The 23,564-nt window shown below is 39.2% G+C and overlaps 2 protein-coding genes across 3 annotated transcripts; one reads left to right on the forward strand and one right to left on the reverse strand.

Annotated features, from left to right (window-relative positions):
- Window positions 1–3,334: 3,334 nt before the first annotated feature.
- On the reverse strand, window positions 3,335–5,034 carry LOC108130404 (another transcription unit protein). Its single transcript, XM_017248809.3, has 3 exons — window positions 4,869–5,034; window positions 4,767–4,806; window positions 3,335–4,716 (listed from the first exon to the last, which is right to left on the reverse strand). Exons 1-3 carry the CDS (start codon window positions 4,909–4,911, stop codon window positions 3,396–3,398), a joined length of 1,404 nt encoding a protein of 467 aa, XP_017104298.2. The 5' UTR covers window positions 4,912–5,034; the 3' UTR covers window positions 3,335–3,395.
- A 964-nt stretch (window positions 5,035–5,998) lies between these two features.
- LOC108130440 (uncharacterized) lies at window positions 5,999–6,872 on the forward strand. Of its 2 annotated transcripts, none has more exons than XR_011443266.1 (3): window positions 5,999–6,170; window positions 6,226–6,410; window positions 6,467–6,872. XR_011443266.1 is itself a non-coding variant. In XM_017248857.3 (3 exons), the coding sequence occupies exons 1-3, from the start codon at window positions 6,121–6,123 to the stop codon at window positions 6,654–6,656; spliced, it is 420 nt and encodes a 139-aa protein (XP_017104346.2). In that variant the 5' UTR covers window positions 6,003–6,120; the 3' UTR covers window positions 6,657–6,872. The 2 variants fall into 2 exon arrangements, 1 of the variants encoding a protein (XP_017104346.2); XM_017248857.3 differs by having other exon boundaries at window positions 6,003–6,165.
- The last annotated feature ends 16,692 nt before the right edge of the window (window positions 6,873–23,564 follow it).

Raw genomic sequence — 23,564 nt, forward strand, 5'->3', positions numbered from 1 at the left:
CATATGGTGCGTTCTTTCACCATTCTGTGGCTTTTATATAATTACAGTTTATTAAGTGACCTCAGAGAATATGGAATATACTATGGGTCAGTGCTTTTTGATTTTGTGCAGAATCAAAATAAATACCAGTTCCTTACCATTTACAAAAATATTTACTATATTGAAATATTATTCTACAAAGTATATTAATGAAAATAATTAATTGGTCATCAAGTATAAACAGCTTAAGGCTTTTGATTATGCAACACCTTAAATATTCCATGGAGCACCAAAGTACTTCATTCCATTTACTAAATAATCAGCGTACAAATATATCAATTATTGCTATCAATTTCAACAATTAGTCAAATGAAGCCGATTTGCAATTTACGGCCATGAATTTGTGTTTGAATTATTTATTCAATGAAGCGGCTTTAATGACAAATTTGATCATCGAAACAGCTTAAATGCATTTGCGGATGTAAGGGGTGTACGGGTACATACATATATGTGATTTTAACTGGTTCATACTAAGTGTAAAGTAATTTATGAATGTCGGGTAATGCATGGTCTACTAATGACCCCCGAGCATACACAAATACGTTCAAATTTCAGAAACTTTACAAAGTGCAAACATTCACAGGGAAATGCCATTAAAAGCATCCCGACCATAGAATAGAATAGAATTAAATGGTATAGTTTCGCTGCCTAAGCGTTCATTGATATAAGCAAATATTAGCTCAATACACAGACACATGAAAGTTTGTGGCGTAATTGCGATTTGTTAATGAGAGGCTGTGAAATTTAAACAACTGTCATAAACAGAAAGTGATACGGAGGGTGGCTTGAGGGACGTAAGACTTGCTTATGTGGTTGCCCTGAAGTCCTTTGGCCTTTTCGCCCATTTCCCTTCTGTGACGATCATAATTTCTCAGGCCACCCGTTCAACATTTGCCACATTAGAGTATGTCACTAATTTTATAATGCAAGCCGCAAGACATAAAATCTACAAAGCCAAGTGCTCAAGAACACAAGTCAAGCATATCAGAAGAGGCATCTATTCAGATAAATACAGTGCGTTTCGTAACGAAAATTTCTATGATAAAAAAAGTTTTTTTAACAACTCTCTAAAACATGTTCCATTAATCAAACATTTTTTCTTCAATACAAAAAAAAACCTTTCAATGTGAGAATTTCCCAAAAACATATCTATCTGAATTTTAAAGTAATATTTTCTGTCTCGGACTGTATTATTTGTGCCTTTTCTCTAATGGTTTGTCTTGGTCAGCATTTGGCTTAGTTTCTGTGGTTAGCTCCTCCTTCTTGGCCCCTGTCTGCATGGGAATGGATATATCTGGCCATTTCAGTGCGGGTCCTGTCAAATTGCTGCGTTGACAACTGACATGTGTCGCCCAACCACCCACCTCCCCACTCACTATCCTTTTCTGGCTAAGGAAACGTTAGCTTTATTATAGCCTTTAATTACTGTCGGCCAGTTAGCCAGTTGTCACGGCCGGCAAACTTAATACCGCTTTCGCTTGCTTGAATTTCAAAACCTTTCGTGTTTACGGCATTTGCTTGTAATTTTATTACATTCCTGCCTCGCTCTTTTTACTCCCATCCCCTGCCAGTGGGCTTTATTTCAGCCTGTCTCTTCATAAATAATTAATGCCTTTGAGGTATGTAAACTACCAAGATACGGTTGTCCAACGGTGAGTCTCGATGTTTTTGCAGGACTGTGCTAAAACGAGTATCTACTTTATGTCCTGTAAATAAATTTGAGTGCATAAGTGTAATTGTGTTTGCTTTTGGTTAGCATATGCTTGGCCATAAAACCAAGACTTTCGGGTTAATGAGTGTATCCTGTTTACGGTCGTTAGTGGACAAAATACCTCTGGGTTCATCAGACATTGTTAAAAATTTGATATAGGTCAGATCATAAAAAATTTGTTGTCGTCTTTATTGAAGCATAACTCTAAGGTTTAATTAATTTAAAGGATTTCATGTACTGTACTCAAATCACTATATGGCTATCAAATTACAAATATTCAGTAGATGAAACGCCTAAGGCCTCAGCTCTCTGATCAATCTTAATTGTTTTAGAATGGGCTTCGAATAGTGCAATCATCCTATCTAGTCGAAAAATACACAACTTGAACCGACAAGCTATATTTATGACAATGGTGTGGAATTTAAATAGGCCAGCCACCTTAAATGAGCAACAATATGAAACACACATTGCAACATTGCAGCAGGCGTAAATTGGTGTCTAATAAACACATAATCAGGGTTCATTTGCTGCAGGAGGCACTAAATTGCATTAGCACAAAGGCTGACATGCTTTGCCGGGGCCTACCAGCCCCACCCAAACTTGTCGGCAAATATGTGTGCAAGACATTTGGCCGGAGGCGTATAGAACGGCCCAGACCCTAAAATCCGTGACAGTTTAGTTTATCGTCCCCAACAACTTGTCCCCAGCATATCTCAGTTACATTCAAGCGCATAGCCCCAGAAAACGCTGCCATCTACAAAGGCAGCTGTTATGCCATTGTGCTATAATGAGCTTATGTGCCTTCGAAGCAAATAAGCCAAGTTAGGAAGCACAAGTAAAGGCCTTTTCACGTGAGGCCCTTAGGGTCAAAATACTTACCTGATTTAAATTGATCTAATTATGCGCCAGGAATTATTATTAAAATGGAAGCAGCCATACCCAATACAAAATAATAGAACAAAAATGTAATTACATTTTTCAATTATTAGCTTAACAATGATGTTATTTTAGCTTAAATGTTTGGTAGAACTTACTTTTGAGCTTTATGATTAATACAAGGCATGGTTTAAAATTAAGCTCCTATTCATAAATTGGTCATAATTCAGCACGTAAAGAAAATTTATAACCTTTTATAATTTTAGCAATAAATGGTCTTTGGATTTTCTTCACATTTCATAATTAAAATTACCTATTGGTTGTAAAATATTCTGTTTAGCATTTTTAAATTCTATATAAAATAATTCCAAATCTGAAATTAAGAAAACCTTTGTCCAGTTTCATTTGCGAGTGCTGTGAAATTTCCCCTAATCCGGAAACCACCAGACTGCAATCTAGTGCACCCGTCCTCTAATTGCTTTGGGCGTCGCTTTCAGTTTGGCAGCCGGACAATGGCACTCGTGGTTGAGTGTTCCGCGCTGCAATCACGACCCCATTGTGACCTTAAGCAATTTCGGCCCCGGCACTAATATGTGGGGTTGCCGCGCCCACTAATTACGGCAATGGTCTACCATTAGCCCCCTCCTAAAGAACGAGCGGTGGGGAAATGGTTAATTAATTATCAGCCTGAGCAAGAGAGTGTCGGAGTCATGGTAATGCATAATGTTTATTGCAACTTCGTGCTTCTTGGAAAATCGTTAACATATATTTAGTCTGAGCTGGAATCTGAGTAAACAACGTGCTTAGTTTTGCGCGTGATCTTGGGAGCATCATCAGGATCCGAATCAGAATCCATTCTTGCCTTCGATGTGCTGGGCTTGGGATCCTTCAGAGCTTCATCATATTCGGGCCCATCGTCAATGAATGAATATGGCTGCTTGTTTACCTTTTCAAGTTCCGCATAGCGATTGGCTTGGAGTGCCTGGGCTTCTGCTCTTTTAATTGCCAAAATAGAGAGGATGTCTGGCTCATCGCTGGGGTCGTCGGAGTCATCAGCCGTAGGATGATGCACGGGCTTCACGCGAGGCTTCTTTTGGCTCTGCAAGTCACGACGCTTTTCACGCTCTTCCCGACGCAACTGGGCCATCTCCTCCTTGATGCGACGCTCGCGGTCCTTGACAGGATTGACGCCCATGTCCATTAGGATCTTAACACTGCCCGTTTGCGGTCGGTTCAGAGCACGATTTCGCATGCCCTGCACATGGGTCTGGCCAAAGGTAGAGTCTAGTTTCGGACGCAGTGTCATCTTGTCGGTGATGGACCCCTGGGTCTGGTAGCAGCTCTCTTGGCGGACATAGATTTGGTTCTGGTCGTCGGTTACCGGATGGTGCATCACATCGAAAGCCTCTTCACCCACATGGAACGTCTCGCTGCCATCAGACCAGCGTATTAACACAGCATTCGATTCCTTGGTTTGGTCTTGCCCTTCCCGCCATCTCACAGTTGTCTTTAGACGGTTCACGAAGCCACCGAGTGCCTGTGCGTCTTTCAAGTCACCCGGAGTCATCTGGTCCTCAAATTTCTGGGCATCATACGGGTTTGGTTCAACGGGTATAAACTGGGGCATTCGTAAGAAACGCTGCGGCCCCTTTGGAAGGTCATTAGCCAAAGATGGCAAAGTGGCTTTGAACTTCACTGTCAACTTGTCTCCGAAAAGGTCCCTAAATTTTGCATCAATAGGATCAACCAGACGGCAGCTGCTCGAAGAAGTTTCATCAATCTCCAAATCTGAGTTGGAGCTTTCGGACGATCCAGATCCTATCGGATCAGATGAAGTTCCCTGCAAATCTTCGATAAATTTGCCTCGAGAGGGGTTTCCTCGGAAGCTCAAAGACGGCAACTGGTTAGGAATCTGAGGCGGTTCCTTCGCTTGTTCTTCAGCTAAATAGTTGGGACTAGAGCTTTCATCGGACAATGCAGTCTCCAAATCATGCTTTTCCAGCATCTTATCAGTTTGTATGCCCGATGCACTGTTCGATGGGAAGCTCCAATGGGGCATTTCGTCAATACTTTTTCCAGACGCATCATAACTGGAGATAGATATTTTTTAAAGAATTTTCTTTAAAATAGACAAACTTACCCTGGATCAGAGCCAATTGAGCTGTCTTCGCTATCAGACCCTAGAAACATGATGAACAATAATTCGAACCTTGCAGAATTTCTTCCTTATAAATATACAAACCAAAAAGGTTGCGGTGTTTGCTATGCACAGAGGGATCAACCATAATTGCAATTTAAGCAATCAATTATTATTTTAAGAAAATTTTCACTTTTACAAAAGATTGTACGACAGTCTATAAAGATATCGATTACACAGTAATGTGACCAATGTATCAGGGAAGTGTGATCTAAAAGTAGTGTTTAAAAACTCATAATGCATTTTATTGTGTGTTTATTAAATTAAGCTTTATGGAATTTCGAGAACTTCAATCGATGTCCGAGCATTCCCTAATTAAAAAGGTAAAATAATAAGCTTTTAAAATTTAATATTTCGCAGTCATGTTTCCTTTCACCACAAACTCATTTGGCATGCTATGAACTCAGTGGCAATAAAACATGCATTGGCATTTCCCACTCGTCATCGGCTCTTGACGATCTGGCCGGACCCTTTGCCATTTGACCATAAGCTCTTCGAATTTTTGCATTTAAATATTTTTATGAGTTCTCGATTAATTAAAAACTCAACAACAAGCTCAACGTCACTCGGCCGCTGCCCAGTGGCCACCTGAAACGAGGCTACAGAAATGCATATTATCCGGTGAAAAGGACCGGGACGTTTCAGGACGACGTGGCCGACCCGCCCGAAGAGCAGTCACAGGTGAATCCGGATCAAATGATTTATTCATAAATTCTGCATACGCTAAGAGCACGCGAAAAAAATACTTGTAAGCCGCAAATAATTATTCACAATAAGTCGATTGTAATGGGGTTGCCACAGCAACGGGTCAGCTGTAGAATTTTCTGTGAAATCCAGAAGCTGTCGCAAAAGATTTTCAGCGCAAATTAATAAATGGGTATTTAAATAAAAGTGCCGAGTAGTTGATGGCCTTATGTGCATATAAGGGTGCAATAATTGCCTGTCAACTGTTTTACGGTTGGGTTGTTGCCCGAGGGCCAGCGTAATGATAATCATGTTAATTGAAGTAAAGGGTTGCTTAAAATAAATATTTATATTAAGTACTTTTAACGTATTATCTGGTTAGTACAGCTGCTGTACCAATTTATATAATATACATACTTATAAATATTTTGAACATTATCGAAAAGAATTCATAATATTTTTACTCATGGAAAATACGTCAAATTAAAACTGAAATTGGTCATACATTTTGAGTGAACCTTTGACTTACGTCGCCACCACAGCAAAGTCCGCATCTAAATTCCATTTATCTAGTTTCGAATTTTTTTTAAAATTTTTTTTGTCAAATTTAAGTATGGCTTTTAGCGGCGAACTGATACCTGGTATATTTTGTCCGGATGTAAGGTTTGAATTTTTCATAAATTTTCTACAAAAACATAAAAATTATTAACTCTTAAAGGAGAACATTGAACAGTTTGCGACTCTTTATGCCAACGATAATGTTTCCAAAAGCATTATTATGTCCTCGGTTCTTAACCCGTATGATCTTCCAAGATTTAACCAGCAACCCGTTCCAGCTGAGTATTTTCCCTGTAATTGTATTGATAACAGCAGAATTAGCTCGCATAACAGATACATAGCACGGTAAGTATCCATGAAAAATATCATTAAAAGCCTAAATAAAAACATAACTATCTTAGAGATTTGCATGGACCGACCAGATCCTCAAGGCATTGTGGCTATGGGGACCACAATTCGGCAACTTCCTATCAGAACCATAAGCCGGAGTATGCTTCAAGAAGGATCAGTTCAACGCAACATTACATCGGAGCACAAAACCATAATTTCTTTTACCAACCCCCACCAGGACCTAGATATCCATGGCTTTAACAAAAAGGAAATGTCCAAATCTACACGAATGGTCATTATTTTGAGATCGGAGTCCTCGTCCGTTCTTGGTTTATTTTTTTTTTGTGTAGGTGAACAATTTAAATTTTTGTACATTTAACAGTAGATTCGGTGGTGGCTTATGAAATGTAAAATAAATCTGTCGAACTAAGCCAACAAGTAATTCATTATATTTGTGGCGACTTTAAAAGCTTTGAATTAACTCTTTTATTTAATTCCGCTCAGCGGCAGAGTTCTGCATAAATCCCAATGATAATACTCGTATTTTCTGGTAAATAAGATAAAACCCCAAGCAGAAAAACGAGGCAAAAACGGGTAAAAAGCTTTAACAGTTTAAAATAATTTCCACCGAAGTTTTTCACACAAACAAGAGGCAAGCGAGGAGCAAAAATAAAAACGGAGGAAATTCGTTTGTATATTCTTTCTGTTTGTTTGGGTGCTCTCAACTGCGCCATTCAAGTTTGTTAAACATTAAAATGGAGCTGCAATAGAAAAACGCTAACTAAACGCGAGCAAACAAAACATTCCGCGTATGTGTGGAGGAGAACCAAGACCCACACACTCCAATCCCACACACTGCTAGTGCCTTCGGGCTTAGTGCAAAATAAACCAACAGCAAAAATAAATATTAAAATTTGTGCAATAAAATGCCAGGCAATAAAACTAAAATAAGTGTAAGAAAAACCGAAAATAAAAAAAATGTATGGAAACCAGAAGAAAAGTTCCATCCACATATACTGAGAGTGTGTTAGTGTTTTCTTATAGACCGCCAGCGGAAGTGGCAAGCGCCTCAAGTTAAGAAATACTATACATACTAGGTGGCACACACACTCTACACACCACTTACTGCCTGTGTCTGCCAGTGTTGAAAAGTGTCCAGAGGAAAAGGGGCGGGGTGCAGTTTATCGCGCTCACTAAATCTGAAGAGCCAGCAGGATGTGGAAGGCACAGGGGCATGGCGTAAGTAATACAAAGTATATGAAAATAAAGAATCCAGATTGGGGAGGCGATTCGTTCGCCGAGAGAAATGCTGTAAAAATAAGTTTAATATATCCGCATTAAGATTGCCCAAGATTACCGCTCCCCGAGCTCTCACATACACTTCGAGAGCACAAAAAAAATAACCAAGTTTATTGAAAGGGATTGGCTGGACTTGGAGATACTGTATGGATCTATACATGGTACAACAAAATATATTTATTTGCAAAAATATTACATTTTAATAAATAAAAATTAAAAGGAAGCGTTTAAAAAATCTTTTGGTAAAATAGTAATATTTTTTTCTCCAGTTTTTCATCTTAATATACCCTTGCCTTTCCTAATGGGTACAAAACACAAGATGGCGTCTGTCGATAGAGGAATTCACTTTGCGGTTGACTCTCGCCTTAAAGTATGCAACGCTTTCCTGCAGTTTTTTGGACCAACAAAGCAAGGCAAACATCACGGAGCACAAGCAGGCAAGAAGCCAAAGCAGGCATGTGATGTGTGTTGGAGGGAATAACAAGAGGAAAAGCGCATGGAGGAAAAGCGAAAAACCATGGTCGTCTTGCCAACGGGAGTGTAGCTGTGCGGTTAGAGTGCGCTGGAGGAAAAGCCAACACCTGCCAGCGGATGTGGGCGGAACTTGTTGTGCGGGCTGTTTTCGGTTACACTCCTGCATTGCCTGCTACCACTACCACTCCCACTGCTTCCGCATGGAATTCAATAAAGTGCCGCAAATGATTACTGCATAAAAGAAATGTGCAATCCTGTTTGGCGGTGTTTTTGCAGCTTGTGCATCCGGCAGCATTTAGTGGATGAGAAATGAAGGAAGAAAAATAAGTTATAGATATACAGCAGTGGTTAACATAATAATGCTGGAATAAACACATATTACTTTTTTAATAATATATTTTTACTTCTTAACAAAACAGAAAAGGCATAAATCACCTTGTATTAAGAACCTCTAAGTAATTCTATTATTATTCCCACTATTATATTTATTATGCAAAAAAAATAAGCAAATGATGAATAGCTTTCAGCGGTAATAAAAATGAAATTATTCCCGTCGGGGTCGCACTTTCTTCCTTCGTGGATGTAAAAAAGAAATCGATTTGGTTGGAACTAGAGATTCCTCGTTGGCATTCCATTGACATGCTCGTCGGCATTCACCTTGACGTGGCGGAGATATAACCAAGCGGAACTGTGGCCTTTTTCCACTTTGCTTGGCGGCTGTTCGTTCACTCGGATGTTAGATGTTAGATGGCTATCAACGCCCCCGACAACCAGACAAGCACATCGCCCTGGCAAATGCAATGGAAAAGCGTCAACTTAATGGTCCACAACTGTTGTAATGTTCGCCATGTTGTCGTGCTGCTGCTGCTGCTGGTGCTGTGGGGCACTCGTGTTGCTTTCGGGGTGTCAGCATTAGTCAATGCTCGAGAGCTGGGGTGGCTGAAATGATTTTATGTATGGCTTGAAGCATTGCAGCAGCCGCGACAACATCAGCAACATCCATCGCTGACAGCAATGGCGCAAATCAACAAACATTCAACAATAAAGTTTTATGAAACGGCAGCAACAACCCATTGTTTTTGTTGTTGTTCCTCTTGGTTTTGTTGTTGTTGTTCTAGATACTAGTTTCAATGGTTGCTGTTGCTGTTTCAGTTTTTGCTGCTGCACCTGACGTTGCGTTGAACCCATCTCCGACGTCGTTGCTTTCGGGCATTTCCGTCAGCGAGCACACTTACTGCCGTTGAGGCAAATAGACACAAAAACACTACAAAAATTTTATAAAATAAATTGAATAAAATTTAATCATGTAACATGAAAAAAATACATTTTGAAAGCTGAAATCGAATACTTAGTTTTAGTAAAATTATAGTCTCTTAAAGTCTTTCTTTATTACCTTTTTTAAGCTTCATATGTTTATATTTTTATTCAATTCTTTTTTTTTTCAGTGTACTTAGTATAAAGTCTGCAAACTGCAGACGAGACGCGGATCCAAACTTTACAGTTAATGACGCAACTGTGGCGTGTTTGTAAAGTGTTGAAATTGAAATTATACCTTTGGGGGCTTTTGGCGTTGTTAGTGTTGCTGCTGCTGTTGGTGTTGGTGTTGCCTTTGCAATTATTATTGTTGTTGCTGCTGGTGTTATTGTAGATGCCCTCTCTCTTCCAAGCTTACTGTGTAGAAAATGCATTCAAGTGTAGTTGCGTCAATGTTTGTTGCTGTTGCAACAATAGCAACAATAATGGTAATGAAAACAAACATTACCAAGAACAGCAGCTGAAACTGTAAAGGCACAAAGGATCGCAGCAGCCTGGCAAAAACAATAAGAACAAGAGCATAACGCCCTTAACCATATTACCAAAGCATAGACATTAGACCTCCCATAGTTCCAGACTGGATTCCAAACTAATGCATATATGAAGGCAATTTTAGTTTCGGCAGTTGCTTAATTGAGTTATACAAAGTTCAATATTGGGTGTATAAAATATACACACGCTGTGCGGAGAAACAGACGAACGAAATAATTTAAAAAATCAATGTCTTGAAAATCCAATAATAGAGACTATACAAAAATAAGTCAGAAAGGATTAATATATCAAAGGCGAACTTTCTATACCCTTGCACTCATAGGAGGTTGAATTTTAGCGGCAACATCTGTTTTCCTCGTTTATTTGTCTTGGCTAAAAGTTTCAGCCATTTAATTAAGTTCAAATAAAATTGGCATTCAATTTCCCGTCTCCTCGCGATTCGTATTCATTGTCTGCTTAGTGCCTTGGACATCATTTAAGTACACTAATACCGATTTACGAGCCCCATCTATGTAGAACGCCCCGGCCATAAACAGGACGCTGCTCCACCTCCCCCCTTAGCCGGCATTCTCATTTGCCATTGCCAACCAATAAACTAAAATAAAATGCCAACGCAGGACACTTAAAAGTCTGTAACTTTTTATGGCCGACGGACGAGCGCTGATGATGGCCGGCCACATCATTATCAACGTTCCTAGCTCCCCCCATCTCATAGATCCTGGGTGAAGCCCCATCCTGCCACATCAATCCACTCCAATCCGCATTTCACTGGCCACCACGCATCCCTTAGCCCCAACACCGGCTGATGAACCGATGCCGGAAAGACAAAGGCGACGAAAAAAGACCTACTCAAAGTTAATCAAATTAAGTTTCGGCTGCTTTTGTAAATCTGCGCAAACAATGAGGACCGAGTCCCATTGAAGGCGACTCCGGAGAAAGGACAACGGATGGACCAATGGACGCGTAAATTAATCATCTTTTTTGTCGTTCTCGTGGCTCAACTGCGTTTTTGTCTAGCCCAGAACTTTGGCTTTGCTTTTGGCTGGAGGGTTTTGTGGTCTGGTGACAGTTGAATGATACGTCCTTCTAAAGCTGCTGAAGAAGGAAGTTGTTTTAAGCCAACTATGCAAGGACTATTCTACAACATTTTTAAAGTCTAAGCTTAAGCCTTGGGTTAAGCTTAAGGTTTTATATTATATTAAGTTTAACTTTAGAGTAGCCCATTTCGTTGGAGGCAACCTCCCAAACGCAACACTATTTAAAATTCACAAGAACTCTAAAAAAGTTAATAGACCCTGTTTGTGAAGTATATTTCTCTTGAACTCTACTAATCAGTCTCCCCAAATTCCATTTGCACCACACTTTTTTAACCGCTTTCTTGGGTTATTTATGCCCTTGCGGTTTGTTTATATCCTTGGACATTCTTTAGCCTTCTTTAGCCAGCAACTTATTACGAAACTTATTAACAAAGTCAACACGCTTTCAACGCAAAAACAAAGGCGGTGAAAAAGAAACACACAGTTTATTATGCCAAACAGCGTTTCCCATTAGGAATAAAACCCGCCGCCAACCCTTCCGGATATTCCCCCTTACTTAAGCGGAAATGTTAAGCCGGAAAAGGAAGGATGGGAATACTCGGCCAGACTTCACTTTACTTCCGGTGCGACATTTATTCATTATGATTTGTTGCTCATTTTTCGGTGGGTACTTTTCGTTTCCTAATTGCAAGAGTTCGGACACTTTTTATTTGCAAATAATTAAAAATGATTTCTCCCGCCGCTGCCTTTGTTGGGGTCTAATTTATTTACCGAACGAGGAGATTGTACAAAGTTTTTGTGGCACGAATCTGAATGGAAATCTTGGGTCTGTCCATTTGTTACCCCAAAAAACGTTGACCCGCATCCGCAATTGAATCAGCAATTTGGGGCGCTGATGTGGGTTTGGTTTACTCAGAGTTATGTGTGCCTAATTGAATGGGAAGCCTGATCGGATCGGCTGAGTGAGGTCCCGGCAAACTTTGCTGTCATGGCAGATATAAATCCAACTGTCTGCAACTAACTAACTGGCCCACCAGCCTTTCCTATTCAATCTTCTGGCCCATAACAAAACTGTAATAAATATTTATAGACACTGGCACACACCCCAAATACCAAAAAAAAAAATGCTAAAATAATAGCCAGAGCCATAAAATTGTTGTTGACTATGTTTGTGGCAGACTATTTGAGCGGATTCCATACACACACTGCACTTTGCGTGAGAAACCCACTCATTTTTAATAGAAACCCACAATTGCCCATTCAATTTACTATAAATGTGTGTGTCTATATAGGAATTGGTATTTTATCCTCTTCCCTGACCCCTCACATTTGAGATTGTTACTGGATCAGTTACGGCTAATACTAACTATAAATGAATACTAATAGGGTTTGCAGTATGAGGTCTTAAATTAAATTATTGAATAATATTCACTCCAGCATAAATTTAATAAAAATGTTATGTGAGTTAAACATACAAACATTTTTTACGATTCTGGTAAGGTATTTTATTATGAAACAAATGAGATTGTGTTCTTTTGATTAAAAGAAAAAACATTTTCCAAACTCGAGTAATCCTTTCTGCCAAGCAGACAAGTAAAATATTTATATGAAAAGCCTTTTAATTACTGGCGCAAAGTTAAGACCCTTTGCCAATCCCTTTTCACACGCAACGTGTGCTCAAGCCAAGTCAAATTAAATTTTACATTAATTGTGAAAAGAATGCAAACGGAAAAAGGCAAAAAAAAGATCTGAACAGAATCACTTAAAATTCATGACTTTTGGCATTGGAAAGTCTTTTCGGCTCTAACACTTAAGTGGAGGCACAATCTGTGTTTCAGTATGTGTATGGTTGTAGGTCATAAATTAACTCTACGCGGGTAGAAAGAACAAAATAAAAGAAGAAAAAAGAAATACAAGCCGGATAGAGTCGCTCAGGGGGTTTTATTTATAGGAGGACACACATATAGGTTTCATTTGTAGAACGTTTGTATCAGGGACAAGTTGCACCAAGAAAAAACCATACTGTTAAAGATACAACAAAAATTGTAATATTATGTATTTGAAAAAAATAGTAGTAAGTCCTTAAGCTAAAAACATGTATAAAATATTTTATGTTAAAAAACCATTTGAAAATACAATTATTTTTATAAATTCTTAAAAAGTTTAAAGTGCATCAATCCAGTGTTTAGCCTGATTTTAATCCGAGTGTGCAAATGTAACTTTTCTGCAGTTTGCCATTTCTTTTCTGGCTCTCAGTCTGTATCTGCTTCAGTTTGGTTTCGGTTTGTGTTCTTTTGCCACTTCCTGGCCCTTTTTACGGCCTTGCACATTTCTTACAGCTTCACTTTATGCTCCAATTATAAGCAGAGCACGAGAATATCCTGTTCAAACACAAGCACATGCCAACTACTGAGATTCGAGCCTCGTTCTCGGCCCCTCTCTCGTCCCGTTTTGCGGTTTACTGTTTCCCCGTTGATTTTGTTTGTTTATTTCCGCTAAATTAATGGCGTCCACTACTGACACTTCCGCCTCACTCACACAAGCGCAAATACTCACACTCACAGCACATATACAAGTGTTCTGAGAACGAGAGAGCTTAAATGAAGTTGTGGCTTGCTTTCCTTGTTAATCAGCATTTCGCCATTATCCTTTTACATGCCACTCCGATTATGAACATCATTAGTTACCGCTCGGTGATTCTCTAGGCCAGTATACATTGAAGATTTATAGCCCACCCGTGGTGTTTGCTAGCCCCTCTACCTCCTTGATGGCCCATCATCCACCCCTTGACTTGTACTACCCCCAACAGATTCTATTACTGGGGCGTAGTTACACTTAATTTGACATGCATAATTGTGCGTGTGTTTGGTGATACACTTCCAGTTAACTGGTAAACAACTCTAACCATTATATTAGGGTGAACTGGGAGGCAGCATATACTAATGACTTGAAATTATTGTCACTTAATAAAATGGCATGCCTAACAGATTAAAGTAATATTTAGTCCATACTTCTAGTCAACACTGCGTATGCGTGATATTTATACAACAATTATACATGGTATTGTTTGTGAAAGCGTATTAATTGAAAATACCATAAATTAAGCACACAACTGTGATGGTCCACCCTTGAGCACTTATTAAGAGCTGCCTTATCATGCTCATTAAATAGACTATTATCGAAGATTTACTCCAATTACCGCTAGCTGAGTCATTTCTGGGAAACGGGTAATAATTTTCTTTTGTCCAAGGACCAACCAACCACGTCCAATTTTTGGGACAATAACTCTATGGGAGAGTGTGGAATGAGGCTTAGAGCATGTTAACTGCAACTTGTTTTTATGAATGTGCCCTAGGCCCGTACAATTGACCCTGCACATTTCCACAACTTTTCGTGTGGAGGAGGCCCATTTTGGCCATTTCGTTCAGTCAATTGACGCCAACTGTGGCCTGGCTACTACGCAACGTGTCGCTTAATTGATAACGCCGTCAACAAAATGGATGCCATGGACGCAGTCGGAACGAAAACAACCACACCAGAATATCCAGCTCAGACCGTACAATCAACAGAACGAAGGCCCGAAGAAAAAAAAAACACGAGCATGAAGGCACAAACTCACCCACACATACAGAGGGAAAATTGTTTTCAAGTAGACGGCCACTTGACATCAAAAACATGCACATGTCGAAAACAATATGGCGACCAATACGCCATATATATGTATGTATGTATGTATGTATATACGTCCACACTGGTCAACCCGGAAGCAGCAAACAGAAATGAACACACAGAGGCCTTTATTTCTCCCATGAGGATAAAAGCGAAAAGCGAACGAGTGAATGTATTTTTAAGAGCTACAATTTTCCAAACAATTATTACAATTTGTATTGGCCAAACTGCTAGCTCTGGCCAAAGGGAAGTCATATTCGTAAACGTTTTGGGGGGTGATTCCTTTATGGTATGTGTAATTGGGCGGACTTCAAAGGTCAAAGGTCGCAATTTTATGGGCAAACACTCGGGACTCTATATTCTCTGTGAACTTTCCAAGCACTTATTGGGATAGAAAAATAATACAAATATATTTCGAGACTAAATTTAAGTGTTAATGGGTCTATCCACACATCGTTTTATTGTAAGTTTTTCGATTAAAAGAACCTTCTAAACTTAAACTGTTGTTTATTATTTTTAAGGTTTAAGTCTTAAAGTAAGAAAAACCTTGATTATGGACTAACTATTGTTATGAAATTTATTTTTCTAATACTTCAATAAAAGCGTAATAAATCTTTAATCACACACCTTTCTACATTTATTTTTATTTTTTAGTTCACACGCCACCCATCATAAAGTAAATTCTTTAATCGTATTCCCGCTTATATGGCTTTCAACATTCAGTAAATTCAGTTGAAATTCAAGTGCCCGGTTGCATTTCATATTTGCGGGAGAATTCTCGCAATTTTTACGCGATATTGTGTGAAATTTTAACATGCCCATCGTTACCCCATTGGTGCGCCCACCAGCCCAACGGAACGGAAAAATATTAAACGCAAATATATCCACGGCTGGTGTACGAGAACCCCACCGGATGCCCCAAGAATTTATCTGCATATATTGCAATATTGTTAAAAGAATGAAAATAAACAAAAAGACTTGTTATATTTGAATGAAATTTCACCACAGGCGCTGAAAATTTATGTTTTTAATTGGTTTGGTCAAGTGGAAATTTCAAAAAGCGTTTTTTAATATGTTGACCGGCAAAAGGCCGGAGACTTTTTGGCTTTTGTAATATGCTTTTCAACGGGCTCCACTCTATATCCTACGCCCCAAAGCTGTTCTCTTTTTTTTTTTGTATTTTCATTGTAGTGCTTTATAATAATTCGCCCGGCCATGCATTTCTATTGATTGCCTTGTTCATCTGAAAAATGCGTTACAAAGCAAAACAAACAAAGTGGGCCAAAAGTTTTTTCCCCCAATTTTTTGTTGTTCTCTGTTTGACCAATTGGATAGACAAATTTGGCTTCAGAGTCAGGAAAAAACTCTTTTGGAAAAACAATATTAAAAATGCATAAATATATTTTCATGTTTTTATATGAATACGGTATCCATAGCTGCATTATACTGGATGATGGTTGCTTAACTTTGTTTTTTTACGCTTATTGAATTATTTACGTTTTCATTTAAATATTCCAGCGAGTCATGGTGGGTTTTTGAGATCGTGTCCCAGCTCTTATTGATAAACTGAGCAGACACGAGTACTTCAATTTGAATGATTATCCGGAAAATGTAATGTGAGTTGAATGAATTGAAAAACGAAAACACACGTCGTATCCACATTTCACATGCTGTCACCATTGTTAACTCTCATTATGGAGCTTTGTTCTCTATTTTGTGGGTTTACCAATTTGGAACATACTATGATGAACACAAAAGATATAAATGGAGCTTTGTAAATCTTTGAAAATAGCAGCATTAACTGAAACAATGGAGTACATTAGAGCAGATTTTAGGCCATCATATGTAAACTTAAAAAATATATCTTTAAATTATTCCATCATATACCAGAAAAATAATAATAAAAAAAAGATTTTGGCTATTACCCATTTTTAATAGTCGCACATCGAAATAACGAGGTGCAAGAGGACGACTCGCTTATATCTGTGTTATTCCCATTTTATATGTTTTATTGGTTTTTGTTTTCCTTTCCTCTGGCTTCTGTTTTGCGGGATGTCTTTTATTTTATTCGAACAACCGCCGAACATGAAACAATTGCTGGATATAACAATGCCGTATAACTGGCCATTAACAACAACAACTGCAATAAAAGTCTTGCTGTGAACGAATTGTATATGTGACCAGTCGGAAAAGCCCACAAAGAAAAAATGGCTTTCCCTCTCTGGTATTTTTCAGACCATTCAATTTCTTCCTTTTCGGATTCTATAATCTCCGCGGGTGTGGGGTGTGTGTGTCTCAATGTGCATGTCCTTGGGTCCACGAAAGCCGATTAATCCGCCCCACTCGTACGCCCACAATTTGAGCTGCTCAATGCCCAGGCATTTCACGTTTGCTTGACCAGGGTCCTTAAATTAAATTACCCTTAGAGAGAACAAAAAAAAAGGAAGAAAACATGAAATAAAATTTACCAGCAGATCAATTGATTTCCAAGCCAAGCCAGTGGCAAGTTCTCTCAACCGGAATTAGTTATTCGGTTAGGCCGGGGAAATGCCTTGTTGCACATTGGTGTGACCGGGGTGCCGCCTCGACTTCGCCGTCCCGCCCATACATTAAAGAGCGCAATTAATCAAGCGCGTTGCGTGTCCAGGGATGGATTGTGAAATAAGCCTCGAGCCGATTGAACGGAAGCAGCGCCAGGATTAGGTTTCCTTCCTTAACTCCACCCACATAGCGAATCGTTCCACATTTCGCGGTTACGTTGACAACCAATTTGACGAGGGCATTCTCCCACATCGCAATTGATGTGTGCGCACCGCTGCGGCAACAATCTCCGATGGCCGTGCTTTGATTTGTGTTACCATTGGAATAATTATGTGTTTACGCAATTTATATGCCATCAGATCATACTTTTAATGAGCTATCAAATGGGCTTTGCCCATTCAGAAAGGGGTTTACCAGTAATCGGATGCCCTCAAATTTTTTTCGCTATTGATCTGTAAATAAAAGTGCAGGGCAAACATTGCAGAACATGGTTGCAAACGTAACTCAAATGATTACATTTGTGATATATTTCTATAAAACATCACTTTATAATGATCAAATATTTATCAAAAGTAAATCAAAGGTAATAGGCACCTAATTATATCTAAATTTCCTTCAATTATTCCTGTACCTCACTCAGATATGCCTCTAATTTGTAAGGCCTTTGACACCTCGTAGACTCGCCCTAGAAGCCATATACTTCATCAACCAGGCCACATCAAAGACAATTACAGTTCTATCGATGTGAATGGACGAGCTCTCCTCGGAATTTCGGCAATGGAAACGCTGATTGATAGTGTGGCAGCGATTCATATATCAAATCATCATGTAAATGCGTTGAAGCCAGAAAGGGACGAGAAGGCAATTGAGTACCACGAGAGCGAGAAATGGAGCCGCAGGACTCGCAGGACAGGCAAGACAGACAGCTGGCTACACGCAAGCAATTTAAATGGCCATTTGTCTGCATAAAGCGAGCTGAACCGACGAGGGCATCAAAAAAAAAAAGTATTTCGGAAAGAAAAGTGAACTTGCCAGTCAAGCGCATGAAATAAAACCCATTTTTTCAGCGATTTCATCTTTTTGTACCATTTTTAACTTTCCTGAGGTAATGAATTGGCATTTCCTATCGAATACAAACTATAAAGAGAAAAAGTTTGAAAATTAGTTAAAACCCCAAATTGGTAGGGGAAATTCAAAAAATTCCCTTGAAAAAAATTCGAAAAATTTAAAAACGAAATTTAGACAATATTGAATGAGTAAAGTCGCTTCTGGGTTTGCTGATTACAAAATAGTACTTTATTTCCAGATCGGATACGGATTGGCAGAGCTATGGCCATCGGAAGGAAAAAAGTGCGAAACTTCGGAAAACCCCAAAATTTATAGGGGTACCACTATGAAAGAATTTGAAAAATTTAAAACCGAAATTAAGACAATGTTTTGAATGAGGAAAGTCGCTTCTGGGTTTGCTGATTATAAAATGGTACTTTATTTCCAGATCGGATACGAATTGGCAGAGCTATGGCTATCGGAAGGAAAAAAGTGCAAAACTTCGGAAAATCCCAAAATTTATAAGGAAAAAAATCGAAAAATTTAAAAACAAAATTTAAGGAAGGTTTTTAATGAGGAATGTCGCTTCTGGGTTTGCTGATTATAAAATGGTACTTTATTTCCAGATCGGATACGAATTGGCAGAGTTATGGCCATCGGAAGGAAAAAAGTGCGAAAATTCGGAAAACCCCAAAATTTATAGGGGTACCCCTAGGAAAAAATTCGAAAAATTTAAAAACGAAATTAAGGCAATGTTTTAAATGAGGAAAGTCGCTTCTGGGTTTGCTGATTACAAAATGGTACTTTTTTTCCAGATCGAATACGAATTGTCAGATTTATGTCCATCTGAAGGAGTAAAAGTGGGAAAACCCTTTAAAGTTTAAACTAAGGGATAATCATTTTTCAAAACGTTTTTGCTAGTCTTTGAAATTATTTTTTTTCTTAATACATAAAAAAACACAGTAAAAATAGAAGAGACTTTAAAAAATTCTTAATTTAAGATTTTGTTATAATTTTTTTTGAACTTCCCATACGAAGAAAATAAAAAAGTTAATCTTTTGGTGGACGTGAATAAAACATGGCGGACGACATGCCACAAAACAATATGTCGGATGGAAGCGCGGCTGGACTCTGTCCCCGTCAGTAGGTCTATACTGAAAGGGCTCTGATTCGGAACTTGAATGTGAATCTGGTGCTGACGCAGTTACTCCCATGTCCTTGTGGTTTTTTGACTGGCTGCGTGTGAAACAACTTAATTTCCGTTTAGCTCCGCCCAAGGCAGAGCTCCGGAGTCAAGAGTCCGGAGCCGTGTTCACATGCGTGTAACTATGCTTGTCCCTGCGGGACATGGGGGAAAGTGTGAGGTGGCGCTAAAAATTCAATTTACACTATTTGGAACGCAATTTAATTGGAACGTCGGAGCTGCCGCAATATGCCTCTGCAGTCGGGAGCCTTTTGGTATCCCCCCTCTTATCCCATGATGCACGCAACTTTCTCGTGGTTTCCCCTTTGTTTATGGCATTTTTTGCGCGGCACGTTGTGGTTTTTGGCTGCTCAGGGGGCTTTGCAACTTTTTACGCTCATATTTTATGCATTAAGTGCTCTATTAAAATTTTTGTTGTTCTCCCGCCCCACATGACCCATTTGAGGATATGGTCTCTTATGTGAAAATAACCAGTCCTTTCGCTCTCTCGACCCTTCCTTGAGAATTTTTTATTGGGCATTGGAATGGCAATATTATATGACACTTGACATGTCGGATGGCCACGCGGCGTATGTGTGATATTTATTTGATTTTGATGACGCCAGGGATTGTGTTTCGAAAAAATTCTGTAAATTTCCGTTGTGTAATCCGGCATTCCGATGTTGGCTAAAATAGCTAAGACCCAAATATGTATTTTAACGGGTTTTACAATTAATTTATTTTCAATTGTCCGAGCTTTAAATATTTTAGGGAAAGGAAACTGCTGTATTCCACTTTGTATCTTTCTTGTTCTTTTTTTATGGCAAACAGGACTCTTTGGTTTGGTCTATTTTTCCTTACTATAAACTTTGACCCCATTAACTTTGACAACACGATCACAATATCTGTTTATTTGTTCGGCTTGTTATTGTGAACTTTATGACCGCAATGGCGTTGATGGCCAACATGCGACGCACATACACTCACACACACACTTGCGGCCATGGCTCTTGGCCATGTAACGGAAATCGGCTTAAAATTTACTCCATCACACAAACACATATAAACTTTAAGACTAGCACCAAAGGCAACGCCTGCATGATTTATGGTTTTCTTGCAGCTGAAAAGAAAAAAACCAAAACAGAGTTGGAGAAACGGGAAAAAATACAGTGAAAAGTTAATAAACAGATATTTATTTTTATTAAGAAAAATTATAGATGAAACAGATTTACTCTACGAGTCAGGTTTCATAAAAATTAACTCCTTTTATATTAAACTTTAAACAAATCGATGCAATAATGTATGGATGATGGGAAGCTTTACTGTTTTTCATAGTTTCGGACAACACTTTTGTAGAGTCTAAGCCCCGTCTCGGTTTATGCAACTAATGCAACTGTACGGCATTGTTGGTGTCCCATTCCTAGTGCCACAAGAAGGCAGAACAACAAAAAAAGTTATTTACGGCCAACTTCCGGCGGAGGTAGAGCCGGACTTAAGGCCTAACACTCGAATACCTAGAGGACCTAGAGCGGCGAGTTTTTAAATCATTTCTCGCTTTTGCATTTCCAAGTTTTTTTCTTTGGCCGCCATTTTGGCTTTCTGCATTTTCACAATGGCGTTTTTGGGTTCGCGCTCCCATTCGCAAATTATGTTACTTTGGCCAACTCCAATAAATCTTGAGAAAAGTGTGCTCCTGCTGCTGCTCCCACACAAATCACAGGCAAATTAGTTGTTCGTTCTACCTCTTTCGCTCCCCGATCGTGCCGTCTCTTTCGCACTGGCAAACTTGTTGAGCTGCAAGTTTGCGTTCTTCTAATATATATGACCAAAAACTTGCTGCTAATGAGTAAATGTGGGAAAAGTTTAAATTAATTTTTGAAATGGGTTTCGCTCTCAAGATTTTCAATTTCCGCCATGGCCAAGCTGAAAATCTCTTTCTGATTATATTCCGATACTTTCGTTTGGCCTCGACCACTTGACTTTATGGACATACTTGGCACCTAAGCAACATCACTTCATGCTCCGGTGTCGATGCGTTCCAGGAAGTCCTTTCAGATTATCGCTGCGGATGGGACGAGAACACAGGATGACAGGCGTTAACAACAACAACAGATAGGGGTTTCAGCAGGGAAGTGGTGACAGTTTTATCGTCTACCATAAAAAAAATATTACTCGGCAAATGGTATATATTTAGTGGCCATTTGACGGATAATAACACAACAAAGTCGTCAAAGATGCTCTATTAGACCTGAATTCCTTCCAACTCCCAAACTTCATTTTGTTCATTATTGAATATATTAATTGTTTACGCTTCGATTACGTTCCATTTTAGCTTTAGAAATTGAGTTTGTATTCCTACATTTGGGGCATCTCTGGATGCCTTGACTCCTGACAAGCTCTCAGGGCATTTCGGCTCATGTGTCACTGTTTTGTTTATGCTGCGAATTTCCGGGGTCCTAGAAGGCTAGGTGCCTCTATGTCCTTTTTGGGTATGTGTGTATGGCTGGCAGTTCGATATCTGTCGCTGTGGGTGTGGGTGTGTGTGTGTGAGTGTTCATGGCTCAGTGCCTCGCTTTAGCTGCCAATCACAACTGGTTGACAAATTGCTTTTGGACACGACTGACATGTTGACAGGCTTACTCAACTGTTCCGCTCCCCCATTCCAAATTATTTCTCATCGCTTAAAGCTTTGCATCAAAATAATGTTTAAATTTACACCTAATTACTAAGTATTTCTAAAATTACTTTCTATAGAACTCAATTTAAAATATAAACCCATTTTAAAGAATTTTTCTTTTCAGCTTGCAACATCATTATAGTGAGAAAAAATTCAAATAGTACTTTTATGTTGAATGCCACTATCCAATACTGGCACTGAAGCGACCCTCGTAATTCGGTTTCCCCTTTTCAGAAAACTTAGCCAACCGCCAGCGGGCTACATTTTCAGTTTTCCAGCTGAGAAAACACAGACAAACGCACTGCCGACCCAAGGTGCAAAAAAAAATAGTCACCGAAGAAGCAATTCACGTAAAATTTAATGTCACACAAAACCCAAAAGTGAAAGTTGCATTTTGCCAAAGAAAAGCAGAACGAAGGATGGACAGAAAATGGGTAAGGATGAGATGATGGGGAAAAAATGGTGCAGTTAGAAAATTACTTTTACTTACTAGCACCCAAGGGTTCCCCAAAGGATATTCAAGGGTTTTAAGTGCTATGTTTGCATTTCCTTCGCTGCCTCAGCTATGTGAAATAGTTTCGCTTCGGCATTGTTTCGCTGTGAATACGAAACGAATACGAGTTCAAGGACCACTTGTCCTGTGTGTGCGATGGGATACACTCTCGTGTAATGCGAAAGTTTTTCTTTCGTGAAAGTTTGTCATATGTGGAAGAGAGTTGGAATTTAACATGAGGAATTTAAGACATGAACAGATATTGAAGTAAATCTAAGGCTGTAAATTTTAAGAAATTTTTGAACAGGTATATTCAGTTATTTTAAACAAGATATAAGAAAGTTCTTAAAGTAATGTTCATGAATTTATTTTTCCTTTTTTGCACAGCCTAGTAAGGCTGTATAAAATTGTTAAGGCATAGGGATGAGCCATCATGTCGTATATCAAAAGACGTCGTTATTTTATGCATATACTCTGGTATCTGGGATCAGGCCGAGTTCAGTCTGGGTCAGAGCCTAGAATATCTCGTCAGAGTGTCGCCAGAAAAAGGGAGAGTGGGGGAGAGTGACATAATGTGATAAATGATGATTTTATAATCGTTTGCATGACAACCACCAGCACCGGGAAAGCAGGGAGCTAAGGGAGCTCAGTCATCCAACCACCCAACCACCAGTCTTCCAACCGCTCTGCCATATTCATCCGGGCCCAAAAGAGTGTCCGTTTTCCTTAGCCAACTATCCTGGGCAGACATGTTTGTGTCAGCCACAGCTCAAGTGACAAGCCCCGAGGCTGAGCCAGTGTGCTTGTAACGAGAATTTTCGCCCAGGCTCAGTGGCAGGACATTGCCTACACTTCCACCTGCTGGCCAAAAGCCTTTCGCACATTTTCATTTGGGCTTCCAATTTCAAAATCCCAACACCATCAACGGCACCAGCAGACAGCA

This window comes from Drosophila bipectinata, chromosome 3R, assembly GCF_030179905.1.
Source record: "Drosophila bipectinata strain 14024-0381.07 chromosome 3R, DbipHiC1v2, whole genome shotgun sequence".
NCBI lineage: Eukaryota > Metazoa > Arthropoda > Insecta > Diptera > Drosophilidae > Drosophila > Drosophila bipectinata.